At 38.5% G+C, this 20300-nt stretch overlaps 1 protein-coding gene across 1 annotated transcript in view; it reads right to left on the reverse strand.

The window, feature by feature from the left end:
- The window catches only part of LOC108293733 (protein O-mannosyl-transferase TMTC1-like), a gene marked incomplete at its 3' end in the record, with an annotated part of 187277 nt that overhangs the window by 26075 nt on the left and 140902 nt on the right, over positions 1-20300 (reverse strand). Inside the window, exon 8 of the mRNA XM_017515248.2 lies at positions 849-1038. Within this exon, the coding sequence (XP_017370737.2) occupies positions 849-1038 (190 nt within the window). The remainder of the gene's footprint in view (positions 1-848; positions 1039-20300) is intronic.

A 20300-nucleotide genomic window follows, 5' to 3' on the forward strand; every position in this document is an offset into this window, starting at 1 on the left:
TTTCAAGTTCTTTGCTGACATGGTTTGTCTGTGTCGCCACCCAAATCTCATCTTGAATTGTAGTTGCCATAATCCCAATATGTTCTGGGGGCCAGGTGGACATAATTAAATCTTGGAGGCAGTTTCCCCGATCCTGCTATCATGATAGTGAGTTAGTTCTCACTAGATATAATGGTTTTATAAAGAGCTTTCTCCTTCATTGGGCACTCATTCTCTCTCCCGTCACCTCGTGAAGAAGGACATGTTTGCTTCCCCTTCTGTCCTGATTGGAACTTTTCTATGACCTCCCTATCCCTGTAGAACTGGTAGCCAACTAAACGTCTTTCCTTTATAAATTATCCAGTCTCAGGTATGTCCTTATAGCAGTGTGAGAATGAACTAGTATATTTGCCTTTGGTCTTTGGTCATTTTTGAAAAAGCTGTATTTAATAATTTTGTACAGTTTTATACTTTTTAGAGAGGTGGTGGAAGAAATCACCCAACTACCTCAGGTAGTCATTCATGAAAGTAAAGTCTTAACCATATTTTAAGAATTTATGAATAGGTTATTTATCACAGTTTCATTTATCCTTATATTAAATCAAATAAATTACATCAAAAAATTAGACAACCACAGCAGTAACTTCTCATTTACAAACATTGGACTTCAGATTCAATACAGGGTTAGCAGAAACAGTCAAAAAATCTATAAGGTAGCCATGGTATTTTATTATTAGCTACAAAAAATTTAAGTACACAAAGAAAAAATATTTAATTTAGACCCAGACTACCTGTGCAAAAAAAGAACATTATGGGCATAGAGTATCTATCTTCAAATGCAGAATTCATTCTATTTTTGAGAAAATTACCTTAAAGGCTGCTAAGCAGTGCAGACACAATAAGGCCATCACAACTGCCAGGAGGATGGTGGCTAAGTTCCGCATGTCCCATATGGTCTCTACCAGAGGAATACTGCCAACCTGCCAGTCATAGCATAGGGTCACAGGTGCAAGCAGAAGCCACACGTTGAAGGCCAAGAGGTAGGAATAGGTGAGGAATCTATAAAGAGAAAAACAATCACTGGAACACTACTCAAGAATCATGACATTCTGCAAGCATTCAGTCACCATATTTTTATTAAATAGCATTTCTATCCAGTCAAAGTTATGTTGAAGGAGAAGACAAAGGAAGATGGAAAGCCAGTTACTCATTTATTTATTAAATTGATAGCTTTGGGATATATCTAACAGGTTCTAGCCACTGTGAAGTGATGACCTTTTAACAGTGAACAAATACAGATACAGTTTCTATGACAACTATTTTTAAATTATCATACAAATAAATATATTACAACCTGAAATAAATGCTATGAAGGAGAAGTCTGACAAAAGTCCATGACTAAAATGCCACTCTGTTTCAGATATGATTCCATTGACAAGAGACATTTGAACCATCCCTTCTTAATAGTGCCCAGAATCCTGCAGATTTGAAAATATTTCACCATTTTTATAATATACTGATCTATATTAAATTATTTCAAAAAATCAAAATATTTGTAGTATGGAGATAATATCACTTATTCACAAATGGAGGGGCCAGGTCTTAGGAGGAGGGAAACTGCAGGTGTCCTGGCTGACAAGGACATCCAAGTGGATGCAGGGACAATGGATAGGCACTAAGGTAAAGTGGAAGGTATTCTAGCTGTTCCCCTTACATTGAGGATATTGAAAATTGAAGTTATTTAAATTTATTCAGTCGGCACATTCACTAACCAGTGTTCTAAACCCTTGAGAACTGCACATAACGACTTTGTTCAAATATCTGCACCAGGAGATGACCACACTCTAGCATGGCCTCGGCATAAGGCTGTATCCCTAGGATGACCCCAGTCCCTCATTAAAATGCCTACCTGAGAAATGGTGTCAGGAGAATTTATTCTTTGCTCTAATCAACACCTAACAACAGGCCCCCAATCTCCTTTTCTTACAGCATTTACAAAAATGTGCTTATGACTGTGAATACCTATATCTTACAACACAGAAGGATCTCCATCAAGGACTGGAGAGCCATTCCTATGAAATGTAATCATCAGGAAGGACAGGGCCTCTGTCTCCCAATCTCTGGAAGCACAGAATTTTAACTTTGATAACTCTCAGGCAGCAGACACAGCCAGCCTAATCACATCTACAGGGACCAATGCTCTGTAAGTCTTCACTTCTCTGACACTCCTGAGCCTCCGACTCCACCTACTCCCTCACTCTCCCTTTGAAAGGCCCAATCACCTCTGCACAAATCAGAATGAAGCTCTGCTCCTTCCCCTGCTATCAGTAGTGATAGCGTAAAATCTGCATTCACTGCTTTAGTTTATATCTGACTGTGTTTGTCAACTTCTTTGGGATTAAACAAAAGAATTAGATAAATTCCTTGTCCTCAAGGAATGTATAGTCCAATAATGAAAATAGGACATACTGAATTAAAAAGGCAGAAGGAAACAGATGAATACTGTAGGAGTACAGAGCATGAAAAGAGGGTCTCCTTCATCTGTCAGGTTCTTTTAAAAGGAATCTTGGAATGGCAAAGATGTTAGATGAGATAATATCCAAGTTACTGTACTTTCCAGGATGGAGCATCAGTTCACCCCAAATTCCTGTCAACAAATAGCTACTGGTTTGGAACACCTTTTCAGATCTCTCCTCCCCTTCCCTCTTTTTCTTTGAAGGTCAATGGTGGAAAGGAAAGTCATCTACAGCGATCAGCGTGTAAGGCAGGGAAGGAGATTATTTACTGCTCAGGCTCTCAAACCCCAACAAAGACATGGGTTGAAAGAGGCACGGATATTTCAATGATGTTCAGCTCTTTCCCCTCTGTTGTAATTTTTAACCAAAAGGTAATACACAAATAGGATAGTGTATACTGAAAGTTTGATAAAGTCCAGGCTTTGTTATTTCACATAAAAAAAAAAAAAAAAAAAAAAAAAAAAAAAAAAAAAAAAAAAAAAAAAAAAAAAAAAAAAAAAAAAAAAAAAAAAAAAAAAAAAAATGCTATTTATCTTTTAGGCTCAGGCCTGCAAAATCGTGGCCTGAGAATGCCATCTCCACAGGAAGGTGATTGGATCATTTGGGGCTCCTTTTTTTCACAGAGCTTCCAGGCTGATATCATCTACATTTCAGTCCAGTAAAAATTCTTTATGACTTAGCTTTTCTGGTAAGTGGTGAACCATCAAACTTAGAAGAAAAATCAGGTAGCTTTGTCTCTCAGTCACACTCAGCTCTTAAAAGTTACTTTAAAACTATTTTCCTTTTCTTGAGGAAATGAAATATCTAGGCATGATCATCAATGGTAATGATCATCAATGACTGCTTAAATTAGTAAGCGAAAAGCTGATTATAATAGTTAGATCGGGCCAATTCAGGTACCTAGAAATGACTAATCAATTTTAACATCACTGAAAGGGAGATTAACAGCCTGACGTCCTTCTGATAGAAGTACACACCATGTCTACGAAGTCAAACGAAAAAACAAAATCAAACCTGAACTACTCAAGTCCTAAATCTAATAATCGGTTCATATCAAACACAGGAAACAATAGAACATGCCACATCACACCGCAGGGATGCAGTGTGCAAAATCCAGACTGTGGGAAACAAATGGCCCAGATTCTTAAACAAGTACATTGTAACTATGTGAAGAGAAGGAGGGAGCTGGCATCTGCAAATTAAAAGAAACTTAAGAGACATATCAATCAAAGTGCAGATTTTGTTTAGATGCTAATTCAAGCAAACCACTATTAAAAATGTCCACTTAGGACACAATCAGAATAAACTGAAATGCTGACTGGATATAAAGAGAATTGGCTGGAGACAATCACTGTTAAAGCGTGATAATAGTATTTTGGCAATATTTTTTAAGAGTATTTATCTTTTAGAAATATATACTAACATATACACATATGAAATAAGATGATGTCTAGGATTTGCTTTAAAATAACTAAGAAGGGAACATAAGTAGGTAGGATATAGATGAAACAAGATGGCCAGGATTTATTATTATTGAAACTGGAAGATGGCATACATGTGGAGTTCTTTATGCCACTTTCTCTACTTTTTAACTAGGGAAAAAAGATAATAGAATTGCAATAGAAACACCTTATTTCCACCTACAGCTTGACTATGGAACACCCAGAAACACTATGTAGAATGTATTACTTAATTTTGCATTTACATTTTGTCCTTGCTCTGCAAGTTGACCTCAGTTCTTTACATCTTCTGGATGTACAATACTATATTGACAAAAAACAAATATAATAAAATTTTTTTAGTTACAATCTCCACATAGTTATTTACATATTACCAAGAAAAAAAAAGTTAATTGTGCCTTTTTACACATTGTGACCCAAATAAGTTAAAAAAGTAAAGTAGGCCAGGTGGACTGGTAAGCTCATGCCTGTAATCTCAGTACGTTTGGAGGCCTAGGTGAGAGGATTGCTTGAGCCCTGGAGTTTGAGGTGAGCCTAGGCAACATAGTAAGACCTCATCTCTACAAAAATAATTTTTAAAAAACTTAACTGGGTGTGGTGGCACACACCTGTAGCAGAGGCTGAGTTAAGAGGATGGATCACTTTAGCTAGGGAGGTCAAGGCTGGAGTGAGCCGTGATTGTGTCACAGCACCCCAGCCTGGGGCAACAGAGCAAGATCCTGTTTCAAAATGAAACAAAACAAAATGACAAAAAAGAAACACACACACAAAAAAAACAAAACAACAACAACAAAGTAGCTATTTGGAATCACTCCAAAAGCTAATTACACTGGTGGTGGGGGTGGAGGGGATAGTTCAGCTAGCTGTAATCAACAGCTAAGGTATTTCTTTTTAATTCTTTCACTGTGAATTACATTGAAGCAAATCATCTTGTCTATTTCTGCTATAATTTCAGAAGAAAATAATCTGTTGAATATCTCTGTCCCGCTGTGTTATCTTTTTTAAAACAAGTACAAAGCAAAATGATTTATTTACCAATTTTCTACCACAAATTCTATGAACAGAAGGAAAGCCACTAGAATATCTTACCAACAAAATGGGATATACAGCACAGAACGCCAGGAATTCAGTTTAAACAATTTAGTCATGCATTTTCAATGATAAGCCAGAAAAGAGTAACGAGGTTTTGTGGCAGAAAAACATGAAAGGGAAAGGCAAGCTGAAGCTGAGGCTGGGGGTAAAATGGCATTCATTAAATGGCACCTAACAAAACTGTGTGGCTCTTCACATCTAAATCTTCATTTTTATTGAGAAAAAAATCAGAGCGTTTTAAGTGCAAGAATATACATAAATCCTATTCTTCACCTCAGCAAAAACCTATCATCTGGCTAAGAAATAACATGAGCCTATCATTTTTCTTTGCCCTAGAAAGATGTTTATGATAGGTACATATGAGAAAATCATGTACTGCAAGCAGAAATATACAGTTCTTGTTTGTTTTATATAAACAGTTATTGCTCATAGGATCTTTCTTTTACTTTCACCTAAAAAATCTTTTATCATTTTATAAATACAGGACATTGGGTCCACCATACATACTCATTTCCTCTTAGGAAGGGCATTTGCCAACTCTCAATATACCACCAATGAGGCACATATGTGCCAGGAAGTGCTGGGTAGAGAAGGGCGGGGGTCCCTGGCTAGGCCTTCACCCCATGCTTGTGCCCACAGACCTAAGTGAGAACAAGCACTCCTGTGTTTCTGCCCAAATGTTGCATTTTCCAAGACCACTCTGGCCTGTCATGCCCCCTATCCTGTGCCCATAAAAACCCGAGACCCTAGTGGGCACAGATACAAGTGTCTGGAGATCGAGAGGAGCAGAGAAACAGAAGAGCACACTGACAGACACTGGCAGGACATTGATGTTGGAATGACAAAATTTAGCTGGGGTGAGCAATCGGCTGGACTCTAGGGGCTGGATCCCCATCCATCTCACTGAGAGCTACTTCCACCACTCAATAAAACCTTGCACCTATCCTCCAAGCCCATGTGTGATCTGATTTTTCTCGTGCACTAGGGCAAGAATCCAGGATACAGGAAGCCCTCTGTCCTTGCGATAAGGCAGAAGGTCTAATTGAGCTGATTAACACAAGACACCTGCAGACGCAAAGCTGAAAGAGCACATGGTAACACACGCCCACTGGGGCTTCAGCAGCTATTAACCTTCAACTGTAGACACTGCCATGGGGTTGGAGCCAAAAACGCTCCCCATGACCTGCCAGTCTGCATGATTTTGCTAAGAGTTTGAGCAGCAGGCATAGAAGAAGCAAGCCACTCCCCCTGATGCACACACCCTGCAAAAACTCCTACCATTTTACCACTAGATTTTGGTGATCTGTCCTGCTACCTCCCAGGCTGTTGTCTGTTTTCATCCTTACAACTCCTGAATTACCACTGATGTTTCAAAGGGTCTCCGCCTCACTGTGCCCCAGTCATGATAGGCATACACAGGCATTACCTGGTAATTACTGTCTGTAGCATCTTCTTCCCCTGCCCATAAACTTCTCCAGGACTATCCAAAGAAAGCTACATCCTGCATTATCCTCCTCAATGCATACGGAAACTTCACTTGAATTCATTAAACATTGAGTAACTACTCTGTGTGTTTTTCTAGGTGCTAAAGGGTAGTATGATCTAGCCTCTGCCTTCACAAGAGCATTTTCACTGTATTGCTGGTAAGAATACATGCACATTATGCAGCTGAGAACAGTGTAATATAAACATAAAACTTCAATGGAATTCTAAGAAATGATAGATTAATGAGAAATGGAAGATGAAGGGAAGACATCCTAGCATCTCCACAGAATTCAAGTAGGTGGAGAGATGGGAGATAGTCCAGGCAGGGCCACCCAAGAGTAATTGCTTCAAATTGTAAATAAACATGACACTTTTAAAGAACAGTTATAAGTACAGGATTCAAAATGTATAATATAAAAATGATAAAATAACTACCAGAAGAAAGTCTAAAATAAAAGAATATAATATCAAGTGTTAGTGAGGATGTGTAGCAACTAGAACTTTGAAACACTACCGTTAATTGGTTAAACCACTTTGAGAACTGTAGGAAGTTTCATGAAAGCAAAATAAATTCATTTCATGAACTAGCAATTCCACTCCTAAGCAATTTCACCCAACAGCACTGCACATATATGTTTACCAAAAGACATTTAAAAGATTGTTTGTAGCAGGGCTATTCTTAATAGTCCCAAACTGGAGACAACCCAGATGTCCATCTACAGTAAAATGGATATATATATTATGGAATACCTATGTGGTGGATAGCTATTTATCAATGAGAATGAATGCAACAACATGGCAGAACCTCATAATGGTAATGTGGAACTAGCACAGAAGACATGAAAGAAAAGGAAATCAAGAAAAACCATCTATAGACAAGGATATATGATTGGAAGTAGGACCTGATCTCCAGGAAACAAGGCTGGCACTAGAAAGCCACAGGCAAACCCCAGTGGAATAGATCATGTAAAAGGCAGCAAAGTAGAAGGTGTCAGATAAGTGCTGTGCCCCCCAGTGAGGCATTCCAGGGCCAAGACCCATCAGTAGTCCTGAACGCTTGCTGCTTTAGCACCTGGGAATAGAGATAGTGAGACTATTTCCAAACACCCAACAAAAGAGTAAGAGACAGCCAAGCAACTCTCACCAGCTTCTCATTATATTCTGTTAAAGCTCTTCTGGCTTATAAGGACAAATGGTGCAATTAGTCAAGCTCAATTAAAGGTAGAAACTATTTTTAAAATTCCCAGAAGAGATACATGGAGAGATCATGGTGGATGGGAGACAGGAATAGATGGCAGCTCCGAATAGAGCAGTGAGCAGGGGCTCATATTGTGAATTTTAACTCCAGATTGATTGCAAGAACAAATCAGCAATCCCAAGAGGACCCACAGACCCTCTGAAGAAATAGGACTGCTCCTACAGGACCTGGGAGACCCCCCAAAACTGTGAGAGCCACAACTGCAGAAGTGGTAAAGGGAGACCCTCTTCTCCCAAACATACCGCACCCCCCAAAAAATCACACTATTTCCCCAGCAATTGATTTAAACCAAGAAGAAATCCCTGATTTACCTGAAAAAGAATTCAGGAGGTTATTAAGCTAATCAGCGAGAGACTAGAAAAGGCAAAGCCCAATGCAGGGAAATCCAAAATATGATATAAGACGTGAAGGGAGAAATATTCAAGAAAATAGACAGTTTAAAGAAAAAACAATCAAAACTTCAGGAAATTTTGGACACGAATTTAGAAATGTGAAATGCTCTGGAAGGTTTCAGCAATAGAGCTGAACGAGTAGAAGAAATTCAGAGATCAAAGACAAGGTCTTCAAATTAACCCAATCCAACAAAGACAAAGAAAAAAGCATAAGAAAATATGAACAAAGCCTCCAAGAAGCTTAGGATGATGTTAAATGACCAAACCTAAGAATAATTGGTGTTCCTGAGGAAGAAGAGGATTCTAAAAGCTTGGAAAATGTATCTGGGGGAATAATTAAGGAAAACGTCCCTGGCCTTGCTAGATACCTAGACATCCAAGTACAAGAAGCACAAAGAACACCTGGGAAATTCATTGCAAAAAGATCTTTGCCTAGGCACATTGTCATCAGGTTATCCAAAGTTAAGGTGAAGGAAAGAATCTTAAGAGCTAAGAGACAGAAGCACCAGGTAACCTTTAAAGAAAAGCCTATCAGATCAATAGCAGAGTTCTCAGCAGAAACCCTACAAGTTAGAAGGGATTGGGGTCCTATCTTCAGCCTCTTCAAACAACAATTATTGGCAAAGAATATTGTATCCAGCAAAATTAAGCATCATATATAAAGGAAAAATACAGTCTTTTTCAGAAAAACAGATGCTGAGATAATTCGCAATTACCAAATCATCACTACAAGAACTGCTAAAAGGAGCTGTAAATCTTGAAACAAATCCTGGAAACATATCAAAACAGAACTCCTTTAAAGCATAAATTACACAGAACCCATAAAACAAAAATACAAGTTAAAAAGCAGAAACAGAAAACAAAAAAACCAAAGTACACAGGAACAAAGAGCGTTATGGATGCAATGGTATCTCATATTTCAATACTCACATTGAATGTAAATGGCTTAAATGCTCCACTTAAAAGATACAGAATTGCAGAATGGATAAAAACTCACCAACCGTCTGTTGTCTTCAGGAGACTCACCTAACACATAAGGACTCACATAAACTGAAAGTAAAGGGGTAGAAAAGGCATTTCATGCAAATGGACACCAAAAGTGATCAGGGGTAGCAATTCCTATATCACACAAAACAAACTTTAAAGCAATGGATTGGTAAAAGAGACAAAAAGGGACATTATATAATTGTAAAAGGCCTTTCCAATAGGAAAATATCACAATCCTAAACACATATGTACCTAACGCTGGAGCTCCCAAATTTATAAAACAATTACTAATAGATCTAAGAAATGAGATAGTCAGCAAAACAATAATAGTGGGGAATTCAATACTCCACTGACAGCACTAGACAGGTCATCAAGACAGAAATTCAACAGAGAAACAATGGATTTAAACTATACCTTGTAACAAATGGACTTAGATATATACAGAACATTTCCTCCGACAACTGTAGAATACACATTCTATTCAACAACACATGGAACTTTCTCCAAGATAGACCACATGATAGGCCATAAAATTAGCCTCAATAAATTTAAGAAAATTGAAATTATATCAAGCACTCTCTTAGGCTACAGCGGAATAAAACTGGAAATCAACTCCCAAAGGAACTCTCAAAAATCATGCAAATACGTGGAAATTAAATAATCTGCTCCTGAATGAACACTGGGTCAAAAACAAAATCAAGATGGAAATAAAATATTATCTGAACTGAATGACAATAATGACACAACCTATCAAAATCTCTGGGATACCTCAAAGATGGTGTAAGAAGAAAGTTCATAGCCTTAACTCCCTACACAAAAAGACTGAAAGAGCACAAACTGACATAGTAAGGTCATACTCCAAGGAACTAGAGAAACAAGAACAAACCAAACCCAAACCCAGCAGAAGGAAGGAAATAACCAAGATCCGAGCAGAACTAAATTAAATTGAAACAACAACAACAAAAAGTACATACGATAAATGAAACAGAAAGCTGGTTCTTTGAAAAGATAAATATAATTGATAGACCATTGGCAACATTAACCAAGAAAAGATGAGAGAAAATCCAAACAACCTTACTAAGAAACGAAACAGGAGATATTACAACTGACACAACTGAAATACAAAAGATCATCTAAGACTGCTATGAACACCTTTATGCACATAAACTAGAACACCTAGAAGAGATGGGTAAATTCCCAGAAAAATACAACCCTCCTAGCTTAAATTAGAAAGAATGATGTACCCTAAACAAACCAATCACAAGCAGTGAAATTGAAATGGTAATTTAAAAACTGCCAACAAAAAAATGTCCAGAACATAGATTCACAGCAGAATTCTACCAGTCATTCAATAAAGAATCAGTACCAATCCTTTTGATGCTATTCCACAAGATAGAGAAAGAAGAACCCACCCAGTTCATTATATAAAACAAGAATCACCCTAATACCAAAACCAGGAAAGAACATAACCAAAAAAGAAAACTACAGACTGATATCTTTGATGAACATAGATGCTAAAATCCTTAACAAAATACTAGCTAAATGAATCCAACAAAATATTGAAAAGATAATCCACCATGATCAAGTGGGTTTCATATCAGGGATGCAGGGATGGCTTAACATAAGCAAATCAATAAATCTAATACACCACATAAATAGAATTAAAAATGATCATTTCAATAGATACAGAAAAAGCATTCAACAAAATCCAGCATCGCTTTATGATTGAAACTCTCAGCAAAATCAGCATATAAGGGACATACCTCAAGGTAATAAAAGTCATTTTGGACTAACCCACAGCCAACACAATACTGAATGGGGAAAAGTTGAGCATTCCCTTTGAGAACTAGAGAAAGACAAGGATGCCCACGCTTGCCACTCCTCTTCAACATAGTACTGGAGGTCCTAGCTGAGCAATCAGAGAAAAGAAAGAAATAAACAGCATCCAAATTGGTAAAGAGGAGTCAAACTGTCATTTTTCACTGACAATATGATCATTTACCTTGAGAACACTATGGACTTCTCCAGAAAGCTCCCAGAACTGATAAAAGAATTCAGCAAAGTTTGCAGATACAAGATTAAGGTACACAAATCATTAGCTCTTCTATACACTAACAGTGACCAAGCAGATAATCAAGAGCTCAACCCCTTTTACAACAGCTGCGAAAAAACAAAAAAACTTATGAATGTACCTAACCAAGGTGTCAAAAGATCTCTACAAGGAAAACTACAAAACACTGTTGAAAGAAATACTAGATGACTCACAGACAAATGGAAACACATCCCATGCTCATGGATGGGTAGAATCAATACTGTGAAAATGAACAGACTGCCAAAAGCAATCTACAAATTCAATGCAATCCCCATCATTCTTCACAGAATTCTTCACATAATTAGAAAAAAATAATTCTAAAATTCATATGCAACTAAAAAAGAGCCAACATAGCCAATGGAAGACTAAGCAAAAAGAACAAATCTGGAAGCATTGCATCACCTGATTTCAAAATAACTATAAGGCCAGTCACCAAAACAGTATAGTACTGGTACAAAAATAGGCACACAGACCAACGAAGCAGAATAGAGAACCCAGAAATAAATCCAAATATTTACAGACAACTGATTTTTGACAAAGCAAACCAAAATGTAAAGTGTGGAAAGGACACCCTTTTCAATAAATGGTGCTGGATAAATGGCTAGCCAGTAATCCATCTTGAGTTGATTTTTACATAAGGTGAGAGATGATAATTTAAAGACTTAAACCTAAGACCTGATACTATAAAAATTCTGGAAGATAACATTGGAAAAACGTAGACATTGGCTTAGGCAAGTATTTAATGACCAAGAACCCAAAAGCAAATGCAATAAAAACAAAGATAAATAGCTGGGACCTAATTAAACATGAGCTTTTACACAGCAAAAGGACAAGTCAGCAGACTAAACAGACAACCCACAGAGTGAGAGAAAATCTTCACAATCTATACATCTGACAAAGGACTAAAATCCAGAATCTACAATGAACTCAAATCCATAAGAAACAAAAAAAACCAGTCCCATCAAAAAGTGGGATAAGGACATGAATAGACAATTCTTAAAAGAAGGTATGCAAATGGCCAACAAACATATGAAAAAATGCTCAACATCACTAATGATCAGGAAAATGCAAATCAAAACCACAATGCAGTACCACTTCACTCCTGCTAGAATGGCCATAATCAAAAAATCAAGAAACAGTAAACGTTGATGTGGATGCAGTGAACGGGGAATACTTCTACACTGCTGGTGGGAATGTAAACTAGTACAGCCACTGTGGAAAACAGTATGAAGATTCCTCAAAGAACTAAAAGTAGAACTACCATTTGATCCAGCAATCCCACTACTGGGTATCTACCCAGAAGGAAAGAAGTCATTATTCGAAAAAGGTACTTCTACACACGTTTATAGCAGCCCAATTCACAATTGCAAAATTGTGGAACCAAGGCCAGTGCCCGTCAATCAATGAGTGAATAAAGAAACTGTGAGATATATATATATATATATATATATATATATATATATATATATCACGGATATATATATATATATATATATATATATCATGGAATACTACATAGCCATAAACAGGAATGAATTAACAGCATTTGACCTGGATGAGATTGGGGACTATTATTCTAAGTGAAGTAACTCAGGAATGGAAAATCAAGCATCATAAGTTCTCACTGATATGTAAGAGCAAAGTCGTGAGGATGCAAAGGCATAAAAATGACAACGAAATTTGGGGACTTGGGGGGAAGAGTGTGAGTGGGGCAAGGGAGAGGAGACTACAAATATGGTGCAGTTTATACTGCTCAGGTGATGGGTGCCCCAAAATCTCACAAATTACCGCTAAGGAACTTACTCATGTAACCAAATACCACCTGTATCCCATTAACTTATAGGAAAATTTTTAAATATCCCATTAAAATCCAAAGACAGAAAACTCAGAGTAGAGCTAAGATTCTTAGGGAACCAAAACTAAGCAGCTACAAGAAAGAAAGGCAGTACCCTTCCATGAAGGCTACAGGTCTTCTTCCTGGCTGCCCTGCTTCTCTTAGCATTTGCTCCACCTCCTCTCTCTGCTCAGGAGCTTCTTGTGCTTATTCATAATGGAGGCTGAACGTGGTTATCAGTTCTGTCCCCAGCCTCTCTTTTTCTCTCATCTTCACACCAGTTGCCTCACCCTCAAGTTTCACATTTCTGGCAGCAGCACTTGTCTCACCTCATCTTCTGGAATCAACTCTCACAGGTCATTGGACTTCAACTCCTCTGGATCCTTCAGGTCCCAGAGCAGATACCACTCCCTGTGACAACCCTTCCATATCACCCCTTCCCAGGCCAGGTGGGAATTTACACACACAGTGTGCCAAGCCCCAGTGGGTGTAGATTCTCATGTCACATGGGGGCTTGGCACACTGCCCTGTATCTGTCCATTAATGTGCCTGTCCACCCCACTAAAACAGAAGCTCCTCAGGAGCAGCAACTATGTCTGTGTATGATTATTTCCCTAGCACCCAGGTTTTAAAATAAATGGATTCTGTGGGTTTTAAGAAATCAGTCTGATAATAAAATAATGCCTTAGAATCTGGAAATACTTGAATTTATAGTTTTATTTTGGCCTGGGGCAATCATATACTTTTCTACAACCCAATAAAAGACATCTGCCAGGCTTGCAGTTGTCCAGGTATGCAGTTGAAATGCACAGGTGGAAGATTCTGCCTTCTTGTAGCCCCCTTCAGCACCCAGTGCTATATATAGGCACTCCCTTCACACAGAAACATCCTCCTAAAGCTATGCCAGCCTTATTTTTTTTTCTTATTTTGCATTAAACTTCAATGAATATAGTTAAAATGAGAATTCTTGTACCATGGATAAACTATAAAGTGAATCTGAAATGTCATTAAGTCTTTCTGATTTTTTAAATGTGCCATTAATACAGTAATCTTATTAATAGAGAATTCCTCAGAGTAGAGAAAATGGAGTTCAACATCTAAGAATGTTAGCAAATTCTTACTCGTATGTCTGCATAAAGCAAATACAGTTTCTGTAAAATAAATACATGATTCATGTTTTTGGCCTAAGGTATATTTCTCTCTATTAAAGCATTTAATATGTTTATTTCAAACCAATACACTTTCTCTCATTGAGCAAAGGTTCAACGTTCATCGAGGAGGCATGAACTGACTGCTGACTATGCATCAGGCTTAGGTTTCCAGGTCTCTACACAAGAATCCTGTTGGTCTATTAATGAACCGCACACAATATTAAAAATAGCATGTACAACATTTCCTAGTTTATAAAGCATTTGTGTATGAGGATTATTTGACAGCAAAATCTCTATGAAGTGGGGATTACGCTCATTCTTGCTGCAAAGAAAATTGCCTGAAAGAGGCTGTGCCTGTAATCCCAGCACTTTGGGAGGCCAAGGTGGGTGGATCATGAGGTCAAGAGATCGAGATCATCCTGGCCAACACGGTGAAACCGTCTCTACTAAAAAATACAAAAAAAATTTAGCCGGGCGTGGTGGCACGCACCTGTGGTCCCAGCGACTGGGGAGGCTGAGGCGGAAGAATTGCTTGAATGCAGGAGGTGGAAGTTGCAGTGAGCCGAGATTGAACCACTGCACTCCAGCCAGGTAACAGAGCAAGACTCCATCTCAAAAAAAAAAAAAATGGCTGTAATTTGTTTAATTCCCACTGCAAGCACACACATGACGGAGTTTTCTGGTTCCAAATACAATTGCCTATGGCATCAAATGGTCTTCCTTTAGCATTTCTTTATTAATGCGGAGAGATGAAAGGAAAGAAGTTGGGTGAAATACTGGCGTCTTATGGAGAAGCACCCGCCTGAGACCCTCAGTTGTTCCTCCTCCATCAGTGCAGCCCAAAAGAACTGGAGCTTTCATGTAGTCCTAGGAGGGCTGACATAAACTAAAAATCCATATATAATCTCCTCTAACGACACATCAAACTGATTGCACTGCTGAAAATGTTTGTTAGAGCATCAAGAAACAGAATCCTTAAATAAAAGCTCAGGCTTGGCATTTTTTTCAGTGTGAAAAGCAATATTGGCCTTTATGTTTCAATGTTAGCAGAAAATAAAAGAAGTGTTCCTCTAACTTTCATCAGCTTCTCAGGGATTTAAGATTGCAATGGAAAAACAATATGTAGATTTAAAGGATGAGATGGTTTTCGTCAACAAATAAAATATCAGTAAGTGATCCAGATTTGCATTTTCCAGCAACCCATCCCTAGTCCTGAGGTAAAATTGCTACTGCCACAAGCTCACAAGCTCCCTCATGTGACTCCCTCTTCTCTCTCTTTTCTTGTGACAAATTAAATAAGTTATGACCACACAGTGTTGTTCTGGTTTGGAAAACTATGCTCATTGACTTTGATAATCTCTTTCATCCCCAAGGAGCTATTTTTCTATGAACATATTATAATACAAAGACATAACGTGGGCAGCATCCCCTGCAGAGAACTCTTCAGCTACAGAGGACACAATTTTTGCCCAGAGTTCTCAAAACGGGTGGCTCCCCAAGTCATGTAGGCTGCTGTTTGACACAAAGATTCTGTCATCTAATCTTGTGACCCTACTCAATCAGAATTTCTGTGAGATGAACAAAAGAATCTTTATATAAACATGTTTCCTTGATTGATTCCCATATTCACTCAGGCCTGGCAATCATTGCTCTAAAATACAGAACAGCTTCAGTTTCATTTCCAAATAACATGTTTTAAGGGCCCCTATAAACATGTTTCGAAGCCCTTGTTAGTTGCTGAATCAAGAACACAGCAGTTTATTTTGCACAGCTCTCTTTAAACACACAATGTATTCTTCCACAAAAAGAAACATTTTAATTCAATGTTAGGAGGTTATTATGAGATTGCCTCATGTTAGGGGCCATAAGAGATACAACTATGAGGAAGACACAGAGTCCTAGGCTGTAACAATCAAGATCTAAGCTTTGGGTCTCCTTGAAACCATCAACCGAAATGGAAAGATGAGAAAGAATCTTCTTTAGAATGTGGAAGATGTTGCATTCCAGCTTTATCTTGTTATTTCGTATCTTAATCTTTTCCTACAAAGTAATACAAGCCTTTGCCTGTATTTCTTAACAGCAGAAGCAGATCTATCACTCAAGCAAATCTATTCTGGTTGTTTATCCCGGACCAAATCTCATGAAAAATTATGATGCTGAGAGAGAGCCTTTATATCTTTTCACTGAAAACCCTATGTTATCTCATTTCTGGATTTAAAAGACAACCATCACCAATGTGATAAAGGTAATAGTTCTTCCATCAAGTGTAGACTGCTTTATGTTCCATCCCTTACAAACTGGTAAAACAAAACCAGTTACTAGGCAGTAGGGCATGGCTGTGGTAAATGAAATGATATTTCTTTCTTTTTTTTTATTGCATTTTAGGTTTTGGGGTACATGTGAAGAACATGCAAGATTGTTGCATAGGTACATGTGGCAGTGTGATTTGCTGCCTTCCTCTCCCTCACCTGTATCTGGCATTTCTCCCCCAAGATATCTCTCCCCCAACTCCCCACTCCCCACCGTCCCTCCCCTATTTCCCCCCAACAGACTCCAGTGGGTAGTGCTCCCCTCCCTGTGTCCATGTGTTCTCATACAAGAGCAGAAGATCAAACACCGCATGTTCTCACTCATAGGAAATGATATTTCTACCGCAGGCTCTAGCCCTGTCCAGAAGCCATACTTAACTTGGGCTTTTGTTTTTATCCTTAATCTCAGATTTACAAGAGTGGAGGTCAAAGGATCACATTTCTAAAGATACTTATAGAAGCAGAAGAGCAAATCTGGAAGCAACCGACACTTTTCTGACAGGACACATTACACGTAAAATCTATTCCAACACTTTTCAAATGCAAGTCCATAAAAAACATGGAAGAAGAAACCCTGGGCATCTGGACTTCAGAACTCATACTTTAACATGATTCCTTAGCGTTTTTGAGGTACATCCAGGTTTGACAACGCAGCTGAGATAAATTATTAAGGCCCCTCATGGCTCTACTCACAGCACAATTTTGGGTGGTAATTTATAAGAAGTATCATAAGCACCTATGGTCTTGGGTCTTGAAAAATATTTTCAATATTTTTTTCAGAAGAGAATCAAATTCTAAATTGACATAATTCTAAGGTGGAGTGCAATAAAATCTTCCCACCACTCAGAATCAGCTGAGCAAAACACAACATTGCAAATTAGAAGAGGCTAAAAAACCAGAGGCAGGCAGAGGCTGCAGATAGTGCTGCATCTGCTGCACAAGCCACTCATGTCTTGCCAGCCACCCATCTTTCTAGCTCCTTCTGGCATGAAGTCAAGCCAGGAGCACAGTGCTGGTTCTAGGCCATCCAACAGAAAGAGAATGAAAGCACATATAATTTTCAATTTTCTATTAGCTACATTAAAAAGAATAAAACGAAACATGATGAACTAGTTTCAGAAGTATATTTTGTTTCAATGAATATACCAAAAATATTATCATTTCAATAATCAATGTAAAAATTATTAATGGGATATTTTACATTTTTTTCCTAAGTCTTTGAAATGCAGTGTGCCTTTACACTTCCAGCATATGTTCATTGGAACTAGCATTTGAAGTGCTAAGTAGCCACATGGGGCCAGCAGCAACCCTGGTGGACGGCACTGATCTAAACAATCATCTGTCTTCAGCCCCATTCATCCTCTACCTCTGCCCACATTAACTTGCCTTTGGCTTTATCCTTTTGGCTCTAGATTCCTACTACAAACCCACCTCTCTCCCCTTGGCTGTGGACCTCCTCCACTCTCAAAATTCCCAACTACCATCCAGACTTGTCATCGCTGTCCATCAGTTTTACTGTGTGGTATCTAACTCTACTCACCCTCTTTTACCTCTTGTGAAAACTTCTGACTCTTGTTCCTATAGAAATCCCATGTGGGATAGGACAGATGGAAGGCTTTAGACCTATGAGGGCAAAATTGTCTTAGTTGTTAAAAAAAAAAGCAATTTAATAAAATCTAAATTTAGAGCAACTACAAAGAAGATAATATTCTTTGTGATTAACACAAATACAGCCATTCAGATTTCATGGTATGAGAAACTAAAGGACAGAGGAGGTAAGTAAGAGAGCCAAGCTGACAAAACAGGACTGGGACAGATAGATCCAGGCAGAGAGAGTTTCCAAAGTCATCCTTAACTTAGGCCCTCACCCCCTTTCTAGAGGAGAAAATGGAAATTAATATCAGAACCACACTGTATTGTATTTTTATTTTGTCATATACATATTGTACAAGTTAACCAGATATTTCACAATATAAATTCCATCATTCTCAAAGAAACATTTTGCTGTTTTTATAAAGTTACAAGTAGACAGACCCTTGCAGATGGTTTTGAAGACAGAAAAATTGGACAAGGTTTGGGGAATGAGGTGGGATGGTGTGCAATTAATTTTACGGTCAACTTTCTGGTGTCTGGAGTGAAATATTAGGTATGTTACAACCTTCTCAGAAGGGTGGCTTAACAAAGCTTAATCTTTTCTAAGGATGCTAACTGTAACCAAGGTCACCAATCATTTATTCAACAATGTTCTAAGGATTTGTTCAGTATCAGGCTCTGAGTCAAAGCCTAGTAAGACCATAAGATAATTTTAAGGGCCATCAGGCAGTTGTTATCCATAGGGCTATAAGCAAAACTATTCAGTACCTCAATCTGCATTTAGAGCATCTTCCTACCTAACTTTCTGTTTCTTTTTGGTTTTTTATTTATTTTATTTTACTTTAGGTTCTGGGGTACATGTGCAGGTTATGCAGGGTTGTTGCATAGATGCATACATAACCAGATGTTTTGCTTCCTCTATTCCCCCTTCATCTATATCCAGCATTTCTCCCCATGTTATCCCTCCCCACCCCCTGCTGTCTCTCCCCTAGCTCCTGTCCAACTGCCCCCATATGTGATGCCTTTTTCTTTTCTTTTTTTTTTTTGAGGAGTCTCAGTCTCTCACCCAAGCTGGAGTGCAGTGGCATGATATCAGCTCACTGCAGCTTCTGCCTCCCATGGTTCAAGCAATTCTCTTGCCTCAGCCTCCTGATTAGCTGGGATTACAGTCATGCACAATGGTGCCCAGCTAATTTTTGTATATCTAGTAGAGATGGGGTTTTACCATGTTGATCTCGAACTCCTGACCTCAAGTGATCCACCCATCTCAGCCTCCCAAACTGCCGGGGTTACAGGTGTGAGCCACCATGCCCAGCCCTTTCCTAACTTTCTGATATTGATTTCTGTAAACCGTCACCTCTCTTCCTGAGGTGAGACACCTGGGCCTCAGGATATCCCAGCCATCTCCCCTAGACCTGTTCTTTTGAGGAGCTCTCATCTACAAAGCCACCAGGTTCCCTCTCTCAGCTGCAAAGTCAAAGCATCCATTCTTTCAGTGACCAGATCATGGCAAAATGTTAAGAAAAAACCTTCTTAGGAATTCACATGATGGTATAAATAACTAAGCCTATAGACTAGAAGGCGAAAGCAGTCAGTGTTAAGTTTTCTAGCAGGGGAAGCTTTCTGATGAAGCAGCAGGGATCTGAGCATTCACAAACAGGTGGGACTTAGGCCTGTTAATAAATGTTGTAGGGAAACAGAGCGGATGGAGATCCACGAGGGCCCAGGATTCCGAGGCGTTCGGCTCCGGTGGTTCATGAAATAGGCTTGAAGATCCTTATTGATATGTGAATAGAGGGGGGAAAAAGATATTTCTAAAAAGCTAGACCTGAAATTTCCCTCAGAGAGAAAACGATCTTCTTCAACATTGTCTTGTTGTTGTTTCAAAGGAAAACACTACTGCAGGCTGTATGAGACACAAAATTATGTATTCATCCCGTCTGTTTGATTTTCTTCTGAGGCACACAGGGGGCTACACTTTCCAGCCCCTTTGCATTTGGAGGGGGCACTTGACTACTTTTGGCCTCCAGGTCTGAGCAGAGGTGACGTGGGTCTCTTGCGGCTGAAACACTTATAAGCTGTGTGGTGGAGTGAAGACTTAATGATATTAAAGAATGGTTGGAGTTTTTTTTTTTTTTTTTTTTTTTTTTTT

This window comes from Cebus imitator, unplaced genomic scaffold (genome assembly GCF_001604975.1).
Source record: "Cebus imitator isolate Cc_AM_T3 unplaced genomic scaffold, Cebus_imitator-1.0 Scaffold545, whole genome shotgun sequence".
Lineage (NCBI taxonomy): Eukaryota > Metazoa > Chordata > Mammalia > Primates > Cebidae > Cebus > Cebus imitator.